At 37.5% G+C, this 20,650-nt stretch overlaps 3 protein-coding genes across 3 annotated transcripts; 2 read left to right on the plus strand and 1 right to left on the minus strand.

The window, feature by feature from the left end:
- Positions 1 to 266: 266 nt before the first annotated feature.
- LOC141823798 (BURP domain-containing protein 3-like) lies at positions 267 to 836 on the plus strand. The gene is made up of 2 exons (XM_074711031.1): positions 267 to 280; positions 383 to 836. The coding sequence occupies exons 1-2, from the start codon at positions 267 to 269 to the stop codon at positions 834 to 836; spliced, it is 468 nt and encodes a 155-aa protein (XP_074567132.1).
- A 579-nt stretch (positions 837 to 1,415) lies between these two features.
- LOC141823799 (uncharacterized) lies at positions 1,416 to 2,462 on the minus strand. Its single transcript, XM_074711032.1, has one exon. It carries the CDS (start codon positions 2,460 to 2,462, stop codon positions 1,488 to 1,490), a length of 975 nt encoding a protein of 324 aa, XP_074567133.1. The 3' UTR covers positions 1,416 to 1,487.
- A 12,340-nt stretch (positions 2,463 to 14,802) lies between these two features.
- LOC141822798 (uncharacterized) lies at positions 14,803 to 19,415 on the plus strand. Its single transcript, XM_074710123.1, has 5 exons — positions 14,803 to 15,269; positions 15,387 to 15,857; positions 16,582 to 16,652; positions 16,854 to 17,360; positions 18,350 to 19,415. The coding sequence occupies exons 1-5, from the start codon at positions 15,140 to 15,142 to the stop codon at positions 19,088 to 19,090; spliced, it is 1,920 nt and encodes a 639-aa protein (XP_074566224.1). The 5' UTR covers positions 14,803 to 15,139; the 3' UTR covers positions 19,091 to 19,415.
- Positions 19,416 to 20,650: the final 1,235 nt, after the last annotated feature.

Below are 20,650 nucleotides of genomic sequence, written 5' to 3' on the forward strand. Positions count from 1 at the left end.
ATAATTGATCACGACGGATGAGGATATTATCTCCGCGAAAGAGATTTTTTGGAGACACAATACTACTATGTTGATAAAAGTCTACTGCTGAAACAGCACCTCAGTTAATAACTACATGCTGCTAAGACGACTCGAATTTAGAACCTCAGACAATACACGTCTCCATACTTACCACTTGAGATAAGGCACTTTGACAACTATTACTAACTTGAACTTAAATATTTTGGTCTAATGGTAGAACAAAACAAGTCAATTTGTCTAAGGGCATGTCTGGTAAGGGGTAATCAGGCTTGTAATGTAATCAGGATTACATTACAAGATGATTTGCTTTGTTTGGTAACATTTTAGAGATGTAATGTAATGTAATTGCATTACAAAAAAGAGCCAAGATCTGTAATCTCAAGTACAAAAGAAATAGTGCGGAATCTGATTACATTACGGATTCTATTTTTATCGTACCAAATATACCCTTTCGCTCCTCACCGCCTCAATCCTCTCGCCGGCTCTCCATCAAACCCAGTTCGCTGGAAGCAGAGACGACACTGAGAAAGTTGCAGGAGTGCGAGCGCCCCGTGGCGCTCGACGAGAGGAAGCTTTACGCGACTTCGTTGGAGTTGATGGTGGACTTCAGCGTCGCCCACCTTGGGACGCGGCACGTGGTAGCGGCGTCGATGTCGGTGAGCAAGGCAGGGACGCCGCGGCAGATGTACACGATCGAGGGAATGACGAAGGCAGTCGCGACCGAGGGGAAGCTGGTGGCGTGCCATGTGGAGAAGTACGCGTACACAGTGTTCCACTGCCACACGTCCCTGCCCTGCTGGCGCTATTGCAGGTGATCCCTCTCCACGAGTCCGGTTAGGGAGGAAGGGTATTATTGGTATTTTATAATAATAAAAATTATATTTTTTACTGAAAATAATTGACACCAAACACTGTAATGTAATCATCCTTGTAATCAAAGATTACATGTATTCTTTCAACCAAATATAGTAATGTAATCTTGATTATATTACATTACATTACAAACTTGATTATATTACAAGCATGATTACATTACGTCCTATCAAACATAGCCTAAAATATAAGTGAAGCAATTTAGATAAAGTCTATCCTTTAACTCACCAAACTTTTTGTTCTAGGTTTAAGTTGAAGAATCACAACCGAAATGATTAATGATAATTGGAAAAGTCAAACCCCAATCAATATGATGACAAGTTTATCAAACACAATTCTTTGTAGTCTTTGTCCACTGTGACATAATGTCAACTATCAAGAAAGAACTCATTGCTTCTCACTGAAGAACTGAAGTGACAAACCAACTGTGAAAATTTTGTATCACAAATCAGTAGAACAAACGAAGTGACAATCAATTTGATGCTCAAAGTTACTTTGAAACTTGGATTTACAATCAATTTTAATTTTCAGAATGATACAAAAGGATGTAAAAGAGTTGAATTTTTTGATGCGAAATCATAGAACAACATACCTCATGGGCTCCTGAAGGCTCGGATCAACAGGGAGAAGCCTGAAATCCCCTGCTCGGCGTTCAGGGCCTCGTCCTCTAGCCACAGTCTGCTTTCCGGCGTGCTCCGACGACGAAACATGAAGACGGCGTGGCCGGAGGAGTCGCCGAACCACCAGTCGTGGACATCCCACATCATGTCCACCGGCAATCCGTCGATGAAGATGGTCTGGTTCCCTCTGAAGTTCCACCGGAGGCTCCTCACGTGCACCGCCCGCTTCTTGTCGACGGACACCGACAACTCCGAGTCGTCGGCGTCCCATCCGTACCCCTTGCACCGGATGGTGATTTCGTGAACGGAACCGCCGTCGCAGAACCGCGCCCGGGTGGAGTAGAGCCGGTGGCCGAGGACTTGCTCTCTGCGGCAAATCGTCGAGCACCGCGCGAGCGGAAGTGCGCCCCCGAACTCGTCGACGAAGTCCCTGCTCAGATCGCCGAGCAATAGCGCGATCTGCGACTCGACGACGACGACGACGTAGAAGCTGTCGACGGGCTCGGGGCCCGACTCGTATCGAGCGGCGGAGATGTCCCAGTGAAGGCCGACGGCGCAGGGGCCGGAGAAACAAGAGCGGGTGCCTTTCTTCTCGGTCAGCGGATGGGACTCCAAGGCATTGAGCTCCCAAGGGCGCGCCGAGGTGGAGTCGTCGTCGTCGACGGCGAGCGAGAGTAAGGGACCGGCGTCGGCCCGGGACCAGGTGACCCAGAGAAGGACCTCCCTTAGGGTGGAGAGTCTGGCGCGATAGAGGCAGGTGACGGCGCTGAGGGCGGAGCCGGCGTTGTCGTCGACGACGGTATTCATTTTTTCTTTCCTATGTAGATTGTAAAGGCCGTCTTTGATGCGGCCATCAAGGTAGTTCTTTGCCCACCTAAACTGAAGAGAAAGAGACGAAAGAAGAGAAATGCTTAATCTTGTGAATGTAGAATGGTGTTGATATTTCATCGATGAATCACAACTTCTTAAAGATGAGCTCTATGATAGCAAAATGTGTTTGTGAATTTGTTCCTAGAAAAGATTTCAATGCAACTTAATTCTCTTGTGCAAACAATGTAAGATATTATCATTGTGCTCCAATTTGGCAAGATAGTATATTCATGGTGAAGGAAATCTTTTGGGTTCTTTACAATTTTTAATGCTAAAAAAAGAAGATTAAACATATACTTAATTTCTAGTCTTGACTGGTGGTTTGCAGTACAATCTTTTAACTTTATTTTTGTAATGCAAGTTTGTACATTAAAATAATTATTAAATATCTTTATGTAAGATATGTTTACAATGATGTACACATATATATGTCTTCGATAAAACAAATTGATGAGGAAAAGCTTATAACATATGTTTTTTATCCTTCAAATAACAAAGAACATCATTAGCATCTTCTAGTCATAGACTTCTAATAGTATAAGTTTTTTTTTTTTGATAATTCATATGTCTAAACTTCACATGAGTAATTCTGAAGGTAGACTGACAATATCGGACAGAATAATAATTATTCTGGAGGCGAAAGATTAGAAAAGAATTATAAATAAAATAAGCACGAGAAGTTGAAAAAATAAAGAGAAGTCACGATTGCATCATCTTTAGGATTTTTATAGAAAAAATTATTCAATAATCAAAAGTTAGCCGAAATTAGTTAAACATGCGTATAAATAGATCCTAAATCAAACCCTAGCTTGAAAAAAATAAAAATATCCTAAAATCTTAAAAATAAAAAATTACTATAAATAGTAAAAAATATATTCGAAGCCTCTGAAAAGATATTAAACAATATTTGATGAACCCAAAAGTGAGTCGGTACGGGTTGCACCTAGTACTGAATAAAGGTCTCTCAAAAAACTTCGATTATAAACCGACAACGTCTTGTTCTGATACCCGAATCAAAAATTATGACCCATTAAAATTCGATTCCTTATGCGTCACTCCTGCATCATAGACAATCCCCTAATTTATCTATTGTGTTAATTTAGAGCATAATTTATACATATTTAAAAATTAATCTCTAGAATATTCATTCTTATGGGATTCTGTTTCTTTTTTCTAAGCATTAGATTTCATAGAGTAAAGTGGAAATAGTTGTTAACATATAGTTAATTTTTTAAAAAGAAATGCACACATCTTACTATCAACATTGTCAATCTAATTTAGCTGATAGAATATCACTATGGAATTCAAAAAAAAAAGAAGAAGAAGAAGTTTGAGGCCTAAATTATATAATCTTGGGTTAAATTGGATTTGATTTATTGGACTAGGCTAGAATTTAGTTATCTATAGAATTAATTTATGTTTTAATTGGGTTCCCTTGTGGATTTATGTTTTAAAGATATACTTTTTAAAAATTGACCCGTGGAATAGTTAATGATATCGGGGGACTTTACTCTGCTTTTAATCCGATCCGATAGATCCAGTCCATATGGAGCAAATCCCAGATCTAATGGCCCGGTAGAGGGCGAGAGTATATTTCTATAAAAAGGATAGCAAAAATTGGCTAACAATACTAGTATTATTATTCTTCTTCTATTTTTCATTTTCATTCAGCAGCCCAGTGCTGATTTACTATTGAAAGGGTCACACCGGCCACGTCGATGCTACGTCGATGCTGCTGACACATGTTGACATGTAAGTTTCGAAACAACAAGTCGTTCGAGTGAAAGAAAGCTCTATCAGATTCAAATATGTGGGAAAGGTGCAGTCGAGCAGCAAAGTTGTGCTAACCGGCATCAGTTAAGTATTAGTTTGACTTAAAAGAATTTCCGAGTGATGTCCCAAAATTAGGGCAATTCACAAGCTTTGTAAATTGACCAAGGAAATTTGACTAGGCTGAATTAGGGTGTTCAATGGATCAACCTAAGAATAGAATATAATTTCCACAACCCACTTTCGGATCTCAAGTCCAATCTAGAGTTCTAGGAATTGTGTTTACCGAAAGCATCATTCTTTCTCAACCACTTGTTTGACATTCAGAAGTTGAAGTTGCGTGTTGATCTTCCACCATTCCATTCAACGCACCCAAAGACAAGTCTCCAAGAAAATGAGCTTTACTGCTTTATTTATTTGGAGATACGAATCAAAAAATTTATCTATAGATTATTTTTAATAGTTTAATTTTATTCATCCAAAATCTGAATGGAACCAACTTTCTTGCTCTTTCTCTTCAATTTGTGACCTCATTAGAATCTCTTTTGAAAGGATTAAGTCTCTATTTAGTGAGCTTATACTTGAATGAACATTAATAATAATTATCATTAAGAAATCAAATCTCAATTAAATGATATAATGCTTGTAACATGAACGGGGTTTAGATATTAGATGTGGATTCCATGTGTAGATCCGTCAACATAGTTCGTTAACATTAATGAGCTATTAAGGGTATGAGCTTTATGAGAGTGGTCTCTGTAGGATGAGCTTGGTATTGTGATCTTTGACTTTGATCTTCTTCTTCCTTGGATTCTTGTCCATTGAGACCAATATTTGATTGCCGCCTAATTGCTACACAAGGCCATTCTACTACCCTTGCAGTAGCTTCTAGATGACAAATAAGAAACAATAGCTCTAGCATTGGATTGAGGTTAACCCTCGCTTGCCATTGCATTCAGTTTTCCAATGTAGTTTTATAGACAATGATAATTAAATCCTTTAAATTTTTGATGATTTAGTAAATATACATTGATTTTGTATTTGATTCCATTTGGATGAGCGAATAGATGTATATCCATCGATTATAGCATTGGATAGGTTAGGTTTTTACCAACATTTCAAGTTTTTCACCTTATTTCTTGAAGAACACGAAGAACGACGACAGAATTAGGTCTTCCACTGCCATTCTCAAGCTGAAATTGTCATGTGCAAGAAGCAAAAAATTGAATCTCATGACTAACTATCGACTAATGAGGATTCTCAATCAACTATTAGGTAGAAATTTGGTCACAGAATGCTATCAAACTCGATTGAAGCATTCGACTGATTCCATCAGTCGACTACTATCAAGTCTCAATCGATTGATGTACCCAAAATTGCCTACAAAACAGCTGATATCATCAGTCGATTGCTATAAGGTCTTAGTCGACTGTTGCTCATAAGGTTGCACATAAAATGTTATCGTAGGATCGATAAAAGCACTAGAGGAGGGTGAATAGTGTTTATCACTTTTTCACACTTTTGTAGAAAATTCATAACTCGAATATAAAAAAGTACATAGCGAAAGATATTATAAAACTCAACTATGGACTCATTTGTTTTTACTTGGTTCACAGCCACTGGCTGTACTCCAAGACTTGCAGTTCTTGATCGCTTTCGTTGGACAATTCACTAATAAACTCTTTTTCTTACGAGAAAGAGTCTCGCCTTTACAAAAGATATATGATCGGTAACAATTTTACCATCTTAATAATTAAGTACAAATAGACAAAGTATTATAAAATAAAGATTATTGAAAAAATGATTAGTAAGTGCGTGCGATTGTCGATGCAACGTTCTGGCATCGCGATAGCGTCTCGGGAGCTTCGGTCGCGTGTAGAGTCACCATAGAATGATTGTGAATTGGTGCTCTAGGTTCCTCCTCGCAGCTGTTGGTGCAGGAATCACTAGATGATCGAACCTAAGTTTTGATAATGGCAAAGAGTTCAAGTTAAATTTGAAAAGTGGACTAATGAGCTAAATTGAGTATGTAGGTAGCACAGGAAAGTCCTAGTTGTGGCTAGGCAAAGGAAGTCATGATCTGGAGGATTGGGCAATGAAGATCTGGTTTGGAGGACTGGACAAGGAAGACCTCATCTGGAGAATTGGGTAAGAAAGTCCTAGTCTGGAGGACAGGGCAGAAAGTCTTAGCAAATCAGAACACTAGGCAGAAAGTCTAGGTGGATTTGGAGGATCAGACATCTAGTAGTGGAGGACTTGAGGGCCGAGGATCAAGGCTGAGCAAAAGTCCAACAGGTTTGGAGGACCAGGTTGGCAAAAGGTAAATTCTCCTTAGTGAAGTGGGTGAGGACGCGTTCCCGATAAGGGAAACAGTAGACATCGGTCTGACCTAGGATTTCACTGAAAATCTAAAGTCAAGATCAAACAGTTTGCAAAAACTATTTCCTTCCTATTATTTTATTTCTGGACTAACTTGTAATATAGGAAAAGAGGGGCTAAAACTTTATGTTCTAGGCGTCCTTATCTGGATCTAGCGATCGGATGGTCCAGGCGCCCGAAAGGGATCCAAGCGACTGGACGTCAGCCGAACGGGCCAGCGAGGCAAATGAGATGGTAGAGTCCCAGTGGTCAAGACACCTCAGCCTCTAGGCACTCGAAAGGTTCTAGGCGCCCGGATCTAGATAAGGTGTTACAAAGTCAAAGTTGATCCGACAACTTTTATATCAGCATCCAGGCGCCCGAAAGAGATACAAGCGCCCAGAAGATGCCGAGTTAGCGTGAAAGTGAATCGACTGGTTGACGTGGAGACGCCCGAATTAGGCTTTATAAGAAGCTACCGAGGCGGAACCTTAAAATGAATTCTATATGCTTCTATGATCACCTCCTATGTGCAAACACTCGATCCAATATGCCGTCATAACGTCTTGGAGCTACACCGACAACTACAAGTCTAATACTCTCAGTCGGTAACTTCTTTATTGTTTTTTGTACTTAAGAGATTAGGACGATATAAGTTTACTGATCCTAACATATTTTGTAAAATGACAAACTCCTTCTCGTGAGAGGGGAGTTTTTATAGTGAATTGTCTATCGGAAACAATCATGAATCATGGGCCTTAAAGTAGCAACCTATAGCTGTGAACCAAGTCTTCTACTTGATCCACTTGACTAGGACTTCCTTGCCTAGCTATAACTAGGACTTTTTTTATGCTCCCTGCACACTCAACTCAGCTTGTTAACACACAACATAACCTTAACTTGAATCCTTTGCCAAAATATCGATTCGATTATCTGGTGTTCCCTACACCAACAGTTATTAGTTCGACTAAAGCATTTAACTGACAGAATGTTATTTGAATTCAACTAAAGCATTCAACTAATTACTATCAGCCAACTGCTATAAGGTACCAATCAATTATTGCTCGATGACTCATGCTATCTGATTCGACTGGCAGACTCGACTATTGTGGAGCAGTTGACTATCGATAATAATCAATCGACTATTATGTCCAATAATTGGCACATACAGAGTGTCAATCGAGTGATGTCATTACACAGTCGATTGTTGACAGTATCAATTGATTGATATATGATACAATCGACTGATATTTGATTAGTTATATTTTTAGTAGTTTTCATGTATCTTTCTTTACACTTTCTACTTAGTCGAGCCGGTACTATTGCTAAAGCGAGAACTATTGGGGAGGGTTATGGTATTTATATAGATGGATGTATATCCATGCTGAAGATGATTGACCCAAAGGAAAGTTATTTTTTATGCCGGATATATGTTTAAGGAAGCTTACAAATTTAATTTGGCTTCTAAGTCATGTGTGTAGTATGTCGGCCCAAAGGAAGGGAACTATGTGGCAAATTAAAAGTATTATGAGTGATAGTTGAAAACATAAACTTGCTAAGGAAGATCATAAATAAAGTATCATGCGCATAATGCGCCGGTCTGAAGGAAGGCGAGTTATGTGACAAATAAAGGTGATTATGAATTGTTTGGAGAGTACCACTAATAAGTTACATTTTAGTCCAAAGACTTAATATAATATTACACTAGGTATCTCAATTAATACCGATAAAGTTGCATGTTTTATTTGTTGTATTTTGTTATTGCACAACCATAAAGATACATGCTTTATTTGCTAAATTGAACTATGCTCTTTGCTTTTATTTATTTAGCACTCTCAATATTTGTCAATATGAATAACACCTCCATTCTTACCGGTACAAACTATGGTCAATGGAAAGAATATATTATGGTATTATTATGTTGCATGGATCTAGACTTTGCATTTAGGCATGATCGTCTTGCACCTTTATCTAGTGATTTCACTACAGATCAAAAGGTGATTTATGACAAGTACAAGCGATCTAATCACATGAGTCTAATAATTATAAAGATGTCAATTTCGAAATCAATTAGGGGTTTGATAATATTTGTTAATCTGAGCAACATCTCTGTATTTACTGACACAAACTATGGTCAATGGAAAGAACATTTTATGGTATTATTAGGCTACATGAATCTAGACTTTGTATTTAGACACGATCGCCTTGCAGCTTTATCTAGTGATTCCACTATAGATCAAAATGTGATTTATGACAAGTGGGAGCGATCTAATCGCATGAATCTAATGATCATGAACATGTCAATTCCAAATTCAATTCCAGATTCAAATTTGGAGCAATTTGGACCGTTCATCCAAATCAGAAGCGATCTAAACCATTAGTTAAAGATCTAGTCCATCCAAGTCAAGGGAGAGTAGATCTTAGCCATTGATCTAGATCTAAGCCTTTGGATCAAATTTGAGTCAACTTCCACCATTGACCAACATCTGGAGAACTCTCAGTCGTTGATGCAGACTTGAGTTGATTGGATGGATCAAATTCAATGGAGATGCTATAGTACTTGAGAGTCATGATTTTGAGTTGGGGCGATCTAAAACAAAGCAATCATGCGTGCAATAGAGGACGACAACCTCCTTCCTTCCACTCCATCTCTCTTCCAATTTCACCACCAAACGAGTTAAGGGATTTTTCTTCTCAACCGACTGTCCACTGTCATCCACCAAAATTCAAGAGATTTTCCTTCATCGATCGTCTTCGACCTTCATCTAGCATCGCCACCTCCGATCACCACATCTGATTACCAATCGCTTTCAACTAGCATCCACCATGAGAGAAAGGGCTTTTTCGATCATCTCCGACCTTCCTTACCATCGCGACCATCTTCCTTCATCATTTATAACTCGCCGTCACCAGATCAAGGAGCTATGCATCAACGTTAGGGCTGTCGATCTTGGAGCTTTTCCATTCTTGGTTGAAACCCTAATTTCATCCCTTAATCGTCTTATTCAACATCAATTCACCTTCGTCAGAAATTGGATCACCACTGTTGAACCTCAACCGAGCCTCCTTCTTCCATTCATAGAGTTTTTCCTCTTCCTCACAACATTATTTCATTAAGTAATTCTCATTAGTTAATTTGTAGTTATTGTTTTACTTGATCTGACTGATGAGAAATGTTGAGTTCAATTCCTTAATGCATTTGAACTTGAATCCTTTTAATTTCATTTATATGTCAGTTGGTTGTTTGGAATTTCTAGTAATGTTCATTGCTCGGTTACATGGTTGATCATTTCCATAATTCTATTGATGTTAGGTGTAAATGGATTCGGGTATGTTGAATAGGATTTGGGTTCTAGCTTTCCATTAGTTCTTATTTACTGCAATAGAATTGATCTTAGTTTCTTTATGTTCATGTCCCATTAGATCATTTGTTCAAGTTAGTTTAATCACCTTGAAATCTTGTTTACATAGTATTGTTTAGTTGTTACTGTTTAGTTGGATGAGTTGATGTAGGTAGATTAGGTTTAATTAGATTGCATTTTTTATATTTCCACAAGTTGTTTGCATTTATATTCTAGTTACTTTATGTTCCATTAGTTGTCTTAGAGTCTTAATTACTATTTACTTTAAGCATTTGCATTTCAAAACCCCAATTCATTCACAAATAAAATCGATCCTAGGAATTATCATCCAGCCATTATATTCCTTGAGAGACGATCCAAGTTACCCTATACTGCACTAGTGTAGAAAGGGATTTTGGTGTTTTATTTGTACTTGTATCGCAACACAATACGAGTTTATCAGTGACAAATGAGAATTCATTCATGTTGAGCAAAGATGTTTAGGGCATATCTTTAAATAACACCTAGAAAGGTTAATGCCACTAGAAATTCTTGATTTCCTTAATATGTCAGATATTGAAATTTACATTGGGTGTATTAAGGGGAAGACGACCATCAAAAGTAATAAGGATTCAAGATGAAGCAATGATGTCTGAGAGTTGATATATACGAATATATGTGGACTATTTCCTAAGGCTTCTTGGAATGGTCAAATACACTTTATAAACTTTATAGATGACTATTCTTGATATAGATACTTATACCTTATTCATGAGAAGTCACAATCTCTGGATATGTTCAAAAGCTTCAAAATTGAAGTTGAAAATCAACTTAGTAAGAAGATTAAGACTGTTAAATCAGACCATGGCGGTGAATACTTTGGTAGATCAGGTGAACAAACCCTGAGCCATTTGAGGATTACGCAATACACTACGTCTGGGACCCCTTAGTAGAATGGTGTAGTAGAGCGATGAAATCGGATCCTAAAAAATATGGTGAGAAGTATCATGGTATTTTTTTTCTCTACCGGAGTCTTTATGGAGTGAGATACTTAAGACTGTGGTTTACTTATTCAACAGAGTTCCTAGTAAGACAGTAACAAAAACCTTATACGAGTTATGGACAGGTAGAATGCCTAGTATCAAACATCTACATGTCTAGATTTGTCCAACTGAGGCTAGGCCTTATAGGTCTAATGAAAGGAAATTAGACTTAAGAACCATTAGCTATTATTTTGTAGGATACTCTGAAAATTTAAGGGGCCTCAAGTTTTTCAACCCCTTGAGTATATCTTTTTCGAGATGGGAAATGCCAAATTCATTTAAGATGGTGGGAGTGATACAGTTAGGGAAATATCATTTAAAGAGAACATTAGTGTTTATAATATAGTAACTAGTGATGTAGCTGATAGTGAAATGGTTATCATTCCACATATAATTGAAGTTGCACAATCGGAAGGGACAGTAGACCACAATATCCACGTATCACCTCCAATTCATATGGAGGGGATGCCAACTCAAATAAAGGTATTTCCACCTACGGTTGAGCACGACTCCCAACCACCTCAAGGATAAGTGCCAATAAGGAGATCCTTTAAGGAAAGAAGATCTACGATGTCACATGACTATATTTATCTCTAAGAGTATGAGTTTGACATTGGGTTGAAAGATGATCTTATATCTTTTCAAGAAGTAAAATAGTGCTCCCATTCGGATGAATGGATAGAAGCCATAAGGGAAGAGAGGAAGTCAATGGCGGGCAACAACCATTGGGAATTTGTCAAATTGCTTGAAGAGGCGAAACCTATTGGTTGTAAATGGATATTTAAAATCAAATGAGATTCACATGAAAATGTTGAAAAGTATAAGACTCGCCTTGCTGCCAAGGGATTCTCTCAGAAGGAGGATATTGATTACAAGGAGACTTTTTCATTGGTTTCGATAAAAGACTGCCTTAAGATAATCATGACACTTGTAACTCATTATGACCTAGAGTTCTATCAAATGAATGTAAAAACTATATTTCTCAATAAAAATATTGAGAAAACTATATACATGGTGCAGCCGAAGATCTTTGAATCAGGAGATTCAAAGCACCTAGTATGTAAATTAAGGAAATCCATTTATGGGTTAAAGCAGATATCTTGTCAGTGGTACCAGAAGTTTGATCAAGTAATTTTTTCATACGATTTTAAGGAGAATCTAGTTGATCGATGTTTATATATCAAGTTTAGTGGGAGTATGTTTATAATACTTTTTCTGTATATGGATGATATTTTATTGGCAAGCAATGATAATGGTCTGCTACTAGAAATCAAATCATTTCTATTAGGTGAATTTGAAATGAAGGATTTTGATGATGCATCATTTGTCTTAAGTATATAGATTGTTCGTGATCGTTCAAGGTGCACACTTAGACTTCATAAAAGGCTTATATAAAAAAGGTGTTCATTCGGTATGACATGTAGAATTGTGCTCCTGGATATACTCCTGTGTCAAAGGGTAATAGATTTAGCTTGCAACAATGTTCATGCCACGAACTTGAGATTAAGGAAATGCAACAATTCTCTTATGCAACGGTAGTATGGAGTTTGATGTATGCTCAAGAATGTACACGTTCGGATCTTGCGTATATTGAGAGGATGTTAGGTAGATATTTGAGTAACTCTGGACTAGAGCATTAAAAGCTATAAAGAGGGTTAAGCAGCATTTGTAAAGAACGAAGGATTACGTGCTCACCTATCATAGATTAGATCATTTAGAGATTATTGGATATTCAGACTCCGATTTTGTTAGATACTTAGATAGCAGGAGATCCACCTCAGGTTATGTTTTCATGTTGATGGGAGGGGCTATATTATGGAAAAACTTCAAACAGATGCTAATAGCCACTTTCACTATGTAGGTAGAATTTTTAACCTGCTACTAAGCTTTCAACCACGAGATATGGATGAGGAACCTTATCATAGGGTACAGATCATTGGGGGCATTAATAAGCTATTGAGGATCAATTATGATAATAAAGTTGTATAATTATATTTTAAAAATAATCACATTTCATCGAAGTCTAAACACATCGATATAACGTTTCTACGGTTAAAGAAAGGGTTCAGAGTGGTCAAATTATGATAGAACATATAAGGACAGATTCTATATTAGGAATCCACTCACTAAGGGCTTGTCACCCAAGGTGTTTCATCAACATGTGCTGAATATGGAGGTTCTTAATTTTAATGAAGTACCCATTTGATAGGAATCCATATTTGGTGTAATGTTATATATTAATGAACAGATTTATTTTTAGTTTATTGTACATACTAAAATTTTACATGTGTATATGATTTTTGACTCTTTAATATAAGGACATTATGATTTACTATTGCAATTTTATATATATAATTTTGTAAATACGATGTGAGACTCTTTTGAGTCATATGGTTGAATCATTATTTACTATTGTGGTTTTGCATAAGGTTTAAGTAAATATGATTCAGACCTGGTTTGGATCATAAAAAGAGTTCTTGAAAATGAACATGTACAAATTACATTTAATGCTATTTTCATACTACATATTCACATTTGATCTATGTCATTAATTAAATTAGAACTGTGATTACTATTGAATCTTCTTATAGTTATAATAACTCTGAATTCTTTAGTCCTATACTAATTAAATTAATAGATCAGATTGTTTAAAGGGGTATTTAACCCATACAATTTTGGCATGTTGAGCTCAACTAAGGTGTTGTGCGATGTATATGGTATCAAGTATAGCTCAAGTGAGAGATTAAAAGGATTAAATCTCCATTTGATGGGTTTATACTTGAATGTTAACCAACAACAATTGTCAGTATAGGAATTAAATCCCAATTAAGTGATCTAATATTTGTAGCATAAAAGAAGTTTAGATATTAGATGTTGATTCCACGTGTAAATCCGTCAATTCGATTTATTAACATTAATGGATTGTTAATGAGTATGAGCATTATATAGATGATTCCTGCAGACAATGGCAGAGCCATAATTATAAAATTGTTCGGGCTAAAATATTTTAATAAGAAAGCACCCGGGCTATAATAGAAAATATTTTTTATTTTTTTATTTTTTCATTTGCTTTTCTCTTTCACCTCTGTGCATCTTTGGATGTGCTCCCGGGCTAAAGCCCGGGTAAAAGTATACGTGGCTCCGCCCTTGCCTGTAGATGAGCTAGGTATAAGAAAAGAATACTTCGTTTAATTTGGGTATGATCTATGATCTTTGACTTTGGTCTTCTTTTTCCTTGGACTCTTCCCCGTTGAGATCAAAATCTAGTTGCTACTCGATTCCTGCCTGCAGAAGATCATTCCGTTGCGCTTGCAAGAGCTTCTCGACGATAAGTAAGAAACAATGACTTTAGCGTTGGATTCAGGTTAACCCTCGCTTGCCATTGCATTCGATTTTCTAATATAGTCTTATAGACAATAATAACTAAATCATGTGATGTATCATATGATTTTATTTTGATGATTGCTATTGCTTTCATCTCTTCATAGCGACGCCGCAAGATTACTCATAGCCGCGAGCTGCCTCACTTGCTGGTGGCTTCGCTTGCCATGAGCAAACCTCGTGGGCACAAGCAACCTTGCTTGTGATCGCCATTGTGATGTAGTAGTAAAATATTTATTAAAAAATAAAAAAATTTAAATTTAAATTTCAATAAGAATAATTTTTTTAAAAAATTAATTTTTAAATATATACGATTACTTATTTGTCAATATTCTAAATACATGTGCCTTTGTTTTTTTAAAGAGAACTCAACGAGTCACTATCTGCAAAGAGACCAAAACCTAAACCCCAAACCCACCCTACAAGCATCTTATTATTCCTTCCTTCGCTTCCCTTCCCTTCCCTTCCTCCTCAAGTCAGACTATAAATATATTTTGAGATCTGAGGTTTTCTTCTCCGTCCCCAAACCCCCCCTTTTGCCCCATTTAATGCCCCCAAATCTCTCCCGTGGCGCACCGAGTCAGCGGAGGAGGCGCCTCCTTCTCCACGATCCTCCCCCAAATCCTTCCTTGTTTCCCTCCGATCTCCGCGGCATTAATTGCCCCTTTCCTCGCGATCATCGACTCCGCTAGTAATGATGCTGCGCGTGCCCTCTTCCGGCAAGGTGATCTCCGCCCGATTCGCCAGCGCTTCTCCTCCGCATCATGTCGGCGCGTGCCTTTTGCTAACGGAGAGGTCGCGGTTTTCGCTCTGGTTGATTACGCTCTGAAGGTTTGTTGTGAATCTGGAGTTGTTGGTCCAGATGGAGCACGCCAGCGGAGGCGTACTAGATGGTGAGCAGATGCAAGATGAGGAGGTAGTACTGTCTTCGGAGGGGAAAAAGCAGCGGAAGAACCCGTCTCAAGTCCAGATCCTTGAGAACGCGTATGCAGGTGGATTTCTTTCTTTCTTTCTTTTTTATAGTTTCCCTTTCAATTGGTGAGAAAGAACGTCTGCTAATTCAGTCGAATTTTCTCTTCTTCTGATGCCTACTTTTTTGATCTGTTTAGTGGCGCAGAATCCACCTGCGGCCGTGAAGGAAGAGTTGGCTAAGTTGACTGGGTTGGACTACAAGCAAGTCCAATATTGGTTCGGGAATCGGAGGTACATGGACAGACATGGCCCTCGGAGGTACAGATTTAGAAGCGAGGGTGACGATATGGGTGGCTTTTGCAGTCCCAGCTTCAGTTACAATTCAGTGTCGGTTGCTGACTCAATGGTTGGAACTGAATCCTCCACTTGTAGGAAATCTGAGATGATGCAACCGTTGGTGGCCACAGGTGCATTGTTGATGCCCGTTGATTTTGGCACGCATTTACCACGAGAGTTACAAATCGGATGTCTCCGGAGAGACCCACGAGAGTTACAAATGATCGTTCTTCATGTTGAGAAAAAACTCGGACATCCTGTGAGAGCTGATGGACCAATTCTTGGCGTTGACTTTAAGCCTTTGCCACCTGGTGCTTTTGAGGCTCCATTAGGTATCAATATTGTTCATGATTCTTTGTACTTGTTAATGGTTGTTTGACTCGTTCAAAAGTAACTAGGACCGAGGACTATAAGGCCTATGTTGATCATTGTACTCTTGCCAATTATTTTCATATAAATGATTCATATTTTATATTACATGCTACTAGTTTAAGTATCCTATTTAATATGTTCATTTTGGTGTATTGTAAATAAGTGAAAGATTCTCAAATAGATAATTTTGGCATATGCTAAGTACAAATGGATACTTATATTTCTGATTTGGTTACACTGGTTGTTGGGTTTGATTGCATCATTAAAACTATATCCCCACCATAGAGTGGATATAAAAATTGCAATCCACATTGTTTGTGGTTAATTGACTATAATGGCTTTTGAACAGTTGCTGAATTTGAAGTTTAATACCTTCATGGATTCTTACTGTGTAATTAACTTGGACTCTTGTTTGTGGTTCATTGTTTCCCAGTTTGAAGTTAACGCAAGCAAGGTGTCATATGCACATTTAAACCCAAGTATACCTTATTAACTTTAAGTTTATATATGGAGGATATAGTCACACTATATTACATACTATAGATATGCCAACACTTAATAAAATGTTCATTTCTAACGTAGTAATTTTAGCCTTTTTAGGCATAACCTTTATGGCTTTACCTGATACTCTTACACACATCATTTCTTAAGTTACTTGCTAATTTCATTAATTGGCAAATGCAGCACAGCATAGGGCACAACTGCAGTCTTGTGATGGAAAAGTAACTGAAAGACAAACTTTGAAATCGGTCAAGGTCTCTTGTCGCTCCATCAGTTTCATAGATTACATTTGCAACTTGAATGTTATTTCCTGCCTAAATAGATTACTCAATCTGATATTAGCTACTAGAACTGGGTGGCAGCATACATTATTTTTATATGCTAGCCTGTTTTGCATCCAAAATGATTGTACACCAAATTTAATGGAAAAACATTTAACTTTTCTCATTTTGCAGCCATATACTTCCTTGCCCACTTCGGATTGTTGTTTAGTGACAAACTTGTCTAATGGTGCAACTCTGGTCAGTCAAGATGATGATGCACTTAATCCTGATGGTTCTCCCAAGGCTGTCCAGGAATATCAGTTTTTCCCAATGCAACCAAGCTGGCTGAATAGTAATGGAAGGGTCAAGGAGGCTTGTCTGTTATCTTCAGTTAATGATTCTTTCTGCGAGGTGCCACCACCATCTTCTGGAGGACAGAATTTCACTGAATATGGAAATGCATCTTCAGCATCTCCTTGTCAAGGTCAGCAAGTGAATGCCATCAACCAATGTCCAACAGACAAGCGAACAAATTTTTCTTCAGATTTAAGTGGCAAGCAGAAACCCCCTAATTTGGTATATCCAAATACTGCTTCTGATTCCCGGTCCAGGAATCATCATTCTACTCAGGTGGACAATCAATTTCTATCATCTGACAAGATGACTCCCTGCCACCCCAATGTGTGCACAAGTGAGAAGGTAACTTGGACCATAAATAAGGTTATTGGGGTAACTTTCCTTATATCATAATTTTGATATCATATACCAGTAAACAGAGATAGCTTAAGAAAGTTGAACATGATACATCTAATAATTAGATACTATTCAGGACAATAAAGATATATAGTTTAGCTTGTGCTTCTAATTTTCCTATGTATCCATTAGGCATCTGGTATTCTAGTGTCTTTTGTTTTGCAAGCTATCATCATCATCAAGCCAGTGGGTTACATGAATGTTATCCAGAAAGCAGGTTCACCAGGGTCAGGCTTGGTTTCAAGTCTGGGACTCCCTTTCCACTACAATTGATAGTGGAAGTTAAAACAAAATTCCACTACAATAGATGGTGGAAGTTAAAACTAGCTTCTGCTGCTCTTTCTCCAGTGTTTGAAACGTCCCGAACGCATGAGGAAAGGAATTGAACTGGAGTGTGCATATGCATTAATTCACTGACACCCTTTTTAAGAGGAGTTGGAAATAGCATTAAGGGGCAGCATTGGAACGGGCAAAAGCCTCATGAAGTTAATAGTGCCTGTAGGTCGTGGTCCAACTGCAGCCGTATTATCCCTCCATTATACTCTATATAAGGCTATATCACTAGTTTTTTAAAAAATTAATTAAATTGATTTTTATTACCTAAAACTAATGTTTGTTTGTCTTCCCTTTACCTCATACGTTTTTCACTTTAATACATTCTACTCGTTCACCTGCAGAATATATTGCTCATTTTTGAGAAATATCTATTCCCTATAAAAACAACCAAAGATTACGAGGCATTACTTACAAATCATGACTCAGGCATATAATAAAACTTTTGCAAGTCATTGAAGACTAAAATTTTGTGGTAGAATTTCATAGGATTCACAAAATGAATTTGAGTATTTTCCGCAGTTCATTTGGTGGTTGTGATGTTTCCCTTAAATTGTCCTGCTTTTCTTTTAAAATTTTTTATGTGTTTTGTGTAATTGCAGATACAAATGTCAGTGTCTACTGGTAGCAATGATAACCTGCAGAATGATTGTCCAGAAACTCATTCGATGATTTATGCTAAAGGAAGGGATTCAAGTCTTGCTGATGTTGGACCTACCAATTTAAGACAAGGGGATCATGGTCAGAATGGAGATGATACCAGTGACCTTCAGAAGGGATCAAGAAAGTATGAAAACTCCATGATAGTCTTCAAGGAAACTGACAACAAGAAACGTGAAAAGAGTACACAGGTCGATTGCCGACATGTATATGGCCGTTATTTTGTGAGGCCGCGAGTAACACCAAAAAGTAATTTAGTAATTGAAGGAGGTTCAAAGATGAGTTATTTCAGCAACATGGATGATTGTGTCAGAACTCTCATTGCTGAGTGGAATGAAAGAGAAAAAAAAGCAGTTTATATTGAACATGACAATGAGAATACTCTATCATGGTCTACTGGATCTGATTCAACTTGTAGTGCTGGATTTGATGATCTGGTAACTGAAATTGGGAACAGTGATGCCCTGATTAAATCAGTTGATCAATTTGCCATATATACTAAAGGGGATGATGTGCACAAGGATCAGAATGGACTGGAAGTCATGAATATTGATCAGAATACTGAGGATGATGAGGATGACACTGATTATGAAGGCTATAATGAAATGAAAGAAGATGCTGAGTTCAAGAAGGGCGATATAGAGAGATTGGCTTCACCCCTTTCTTCAGAGCAGACTGTTTAATATGCACATGGAAGTCTGTAAATATGGAAAAATCATGTTGCATCGGATTGCTATTCCTTTGGTCTTTTAATTGTATTCTTGTTGCCGGACAGTTATTGTGCTGTCTGCTTGGTTGAGCTGTTATATTTAAAGGAAGGAAACATAATTTGACCAAAGAGACAATTAGCAATTGCTTTGCTCTTGCAGCGGGATGGAACCTATTCTATTTGGAAGCTATTTCTGGCATAAGTGTAAAGTGCCCAAATATATCATAGGATGTACAGATTAAGGTTTTTTTATTTGCTCCATCGTGTGAAATTAGTCCGTTATGTTGTTGAATATAACCGCAGCACCAATAACCCCAGAAATGTTGTCCCGATCCTGAAGTTAAGGGACCGCTAGAATAGAATATCGTAGTGCAGTAATTGAGCATATGCATTTCTTCTTTGGTCAAGGAAGACACAGCAGCGTGTACACAAGAAAATGTATCATTATGCGTGGGGGAGGTATTATGACTGTATCAGACTTGCATTAAGAGCAAAGGAATTTTGACTAAACAATCTCATAACTAGTCAGCAACTGACTTGCTATCAAGGAATTATTTCCCATGGAATTATGATTTAATTGTTTGGGAAGTGTTCTCCTCAAGATCTGTAAGCTCACTAAGAAGATGAGATTCCTTGCTTTCTCCTCGAGATGTGTAAGCCCAAAAGAAGATGAGGTTCCAAAATGATATTGTGGTACCACGATTGCTCAATATGTGGGTATGAAAGATTTTTGACGTGAAAACTTTCACAAAGGCCATGTCAACAATATGTAATTGGTCGATATGTTGTACTTGTTATTTATGCTTACTAACTTGACTTCTTCTCTTGACCACTTATTTACATGTTTGTAACATCGTTGAGTCGACCATTTTACTTCTTTTTTTATACTAATTAAACTGCTGCCCTAAGTTCAGGAAGGAGAAAGACAAAGAGCTTGGCATCTTGAATATTCAAAGAAACGCAAATGAGGATTTGTTTGTCCTACATTACAAACAATGATAAAGAATAAATTCTCTTATTATGTATTTTTCTCTTTCTTATATCCATGAACTTGTTCTTATTTCTTGTGCCATTTATGCAACACTTGCTCTTTGAAATATTTCTTCTTCACATATATGAACTTTTTAAGTTCTTGCCACCGTTTTAATCTGACGAGATTTAATTGTCCTAGCATGCCATGCCATTTGAATTTGATTGTCACTTTCAAATATCAACTAGTATGTTTCCTTGGCATTGCTTTTACCTCTTATATTTTCTGATTTCTGCAAGTTGAACCACTTGTATAGTTAGATGTTTACCAGTGACAACCATGCATAGTCTGTTACATGTACCCAATTTTAAATATTTGGAACTAACGTCACTTATTATTAATTCTTTTTCTTCTTCTTTTATATAATTTACTCTTTTTTGTTTACTTTTTCTTTAGAGCAGTTCAAACGTGTCCATACACAGTTTGGAGCTAGACAAGCAGAAAGATGGCGTCATGCTTTGATTAGCATAAAATTTAGTCCTATCTCACGTTTGTCTTCCTCTC

The sequence above is a fragment of the Curcuma longa genome, chromosome 3, assembly GCF_044706935.1.
Source record: "Curcuma longa cultivar G26 ecotype Majalengka, Jawa Barat chromosome 3, ITB_CL_G26_1.1, whole genome shotgun sequence".
Taxonomy (NCBI): Eukaryota; Viridiplantae; Streptophyta; class Magnoliopsida; order Zingiberales; family Zingiberaceae; genus Curcuma; species Curcuma longa.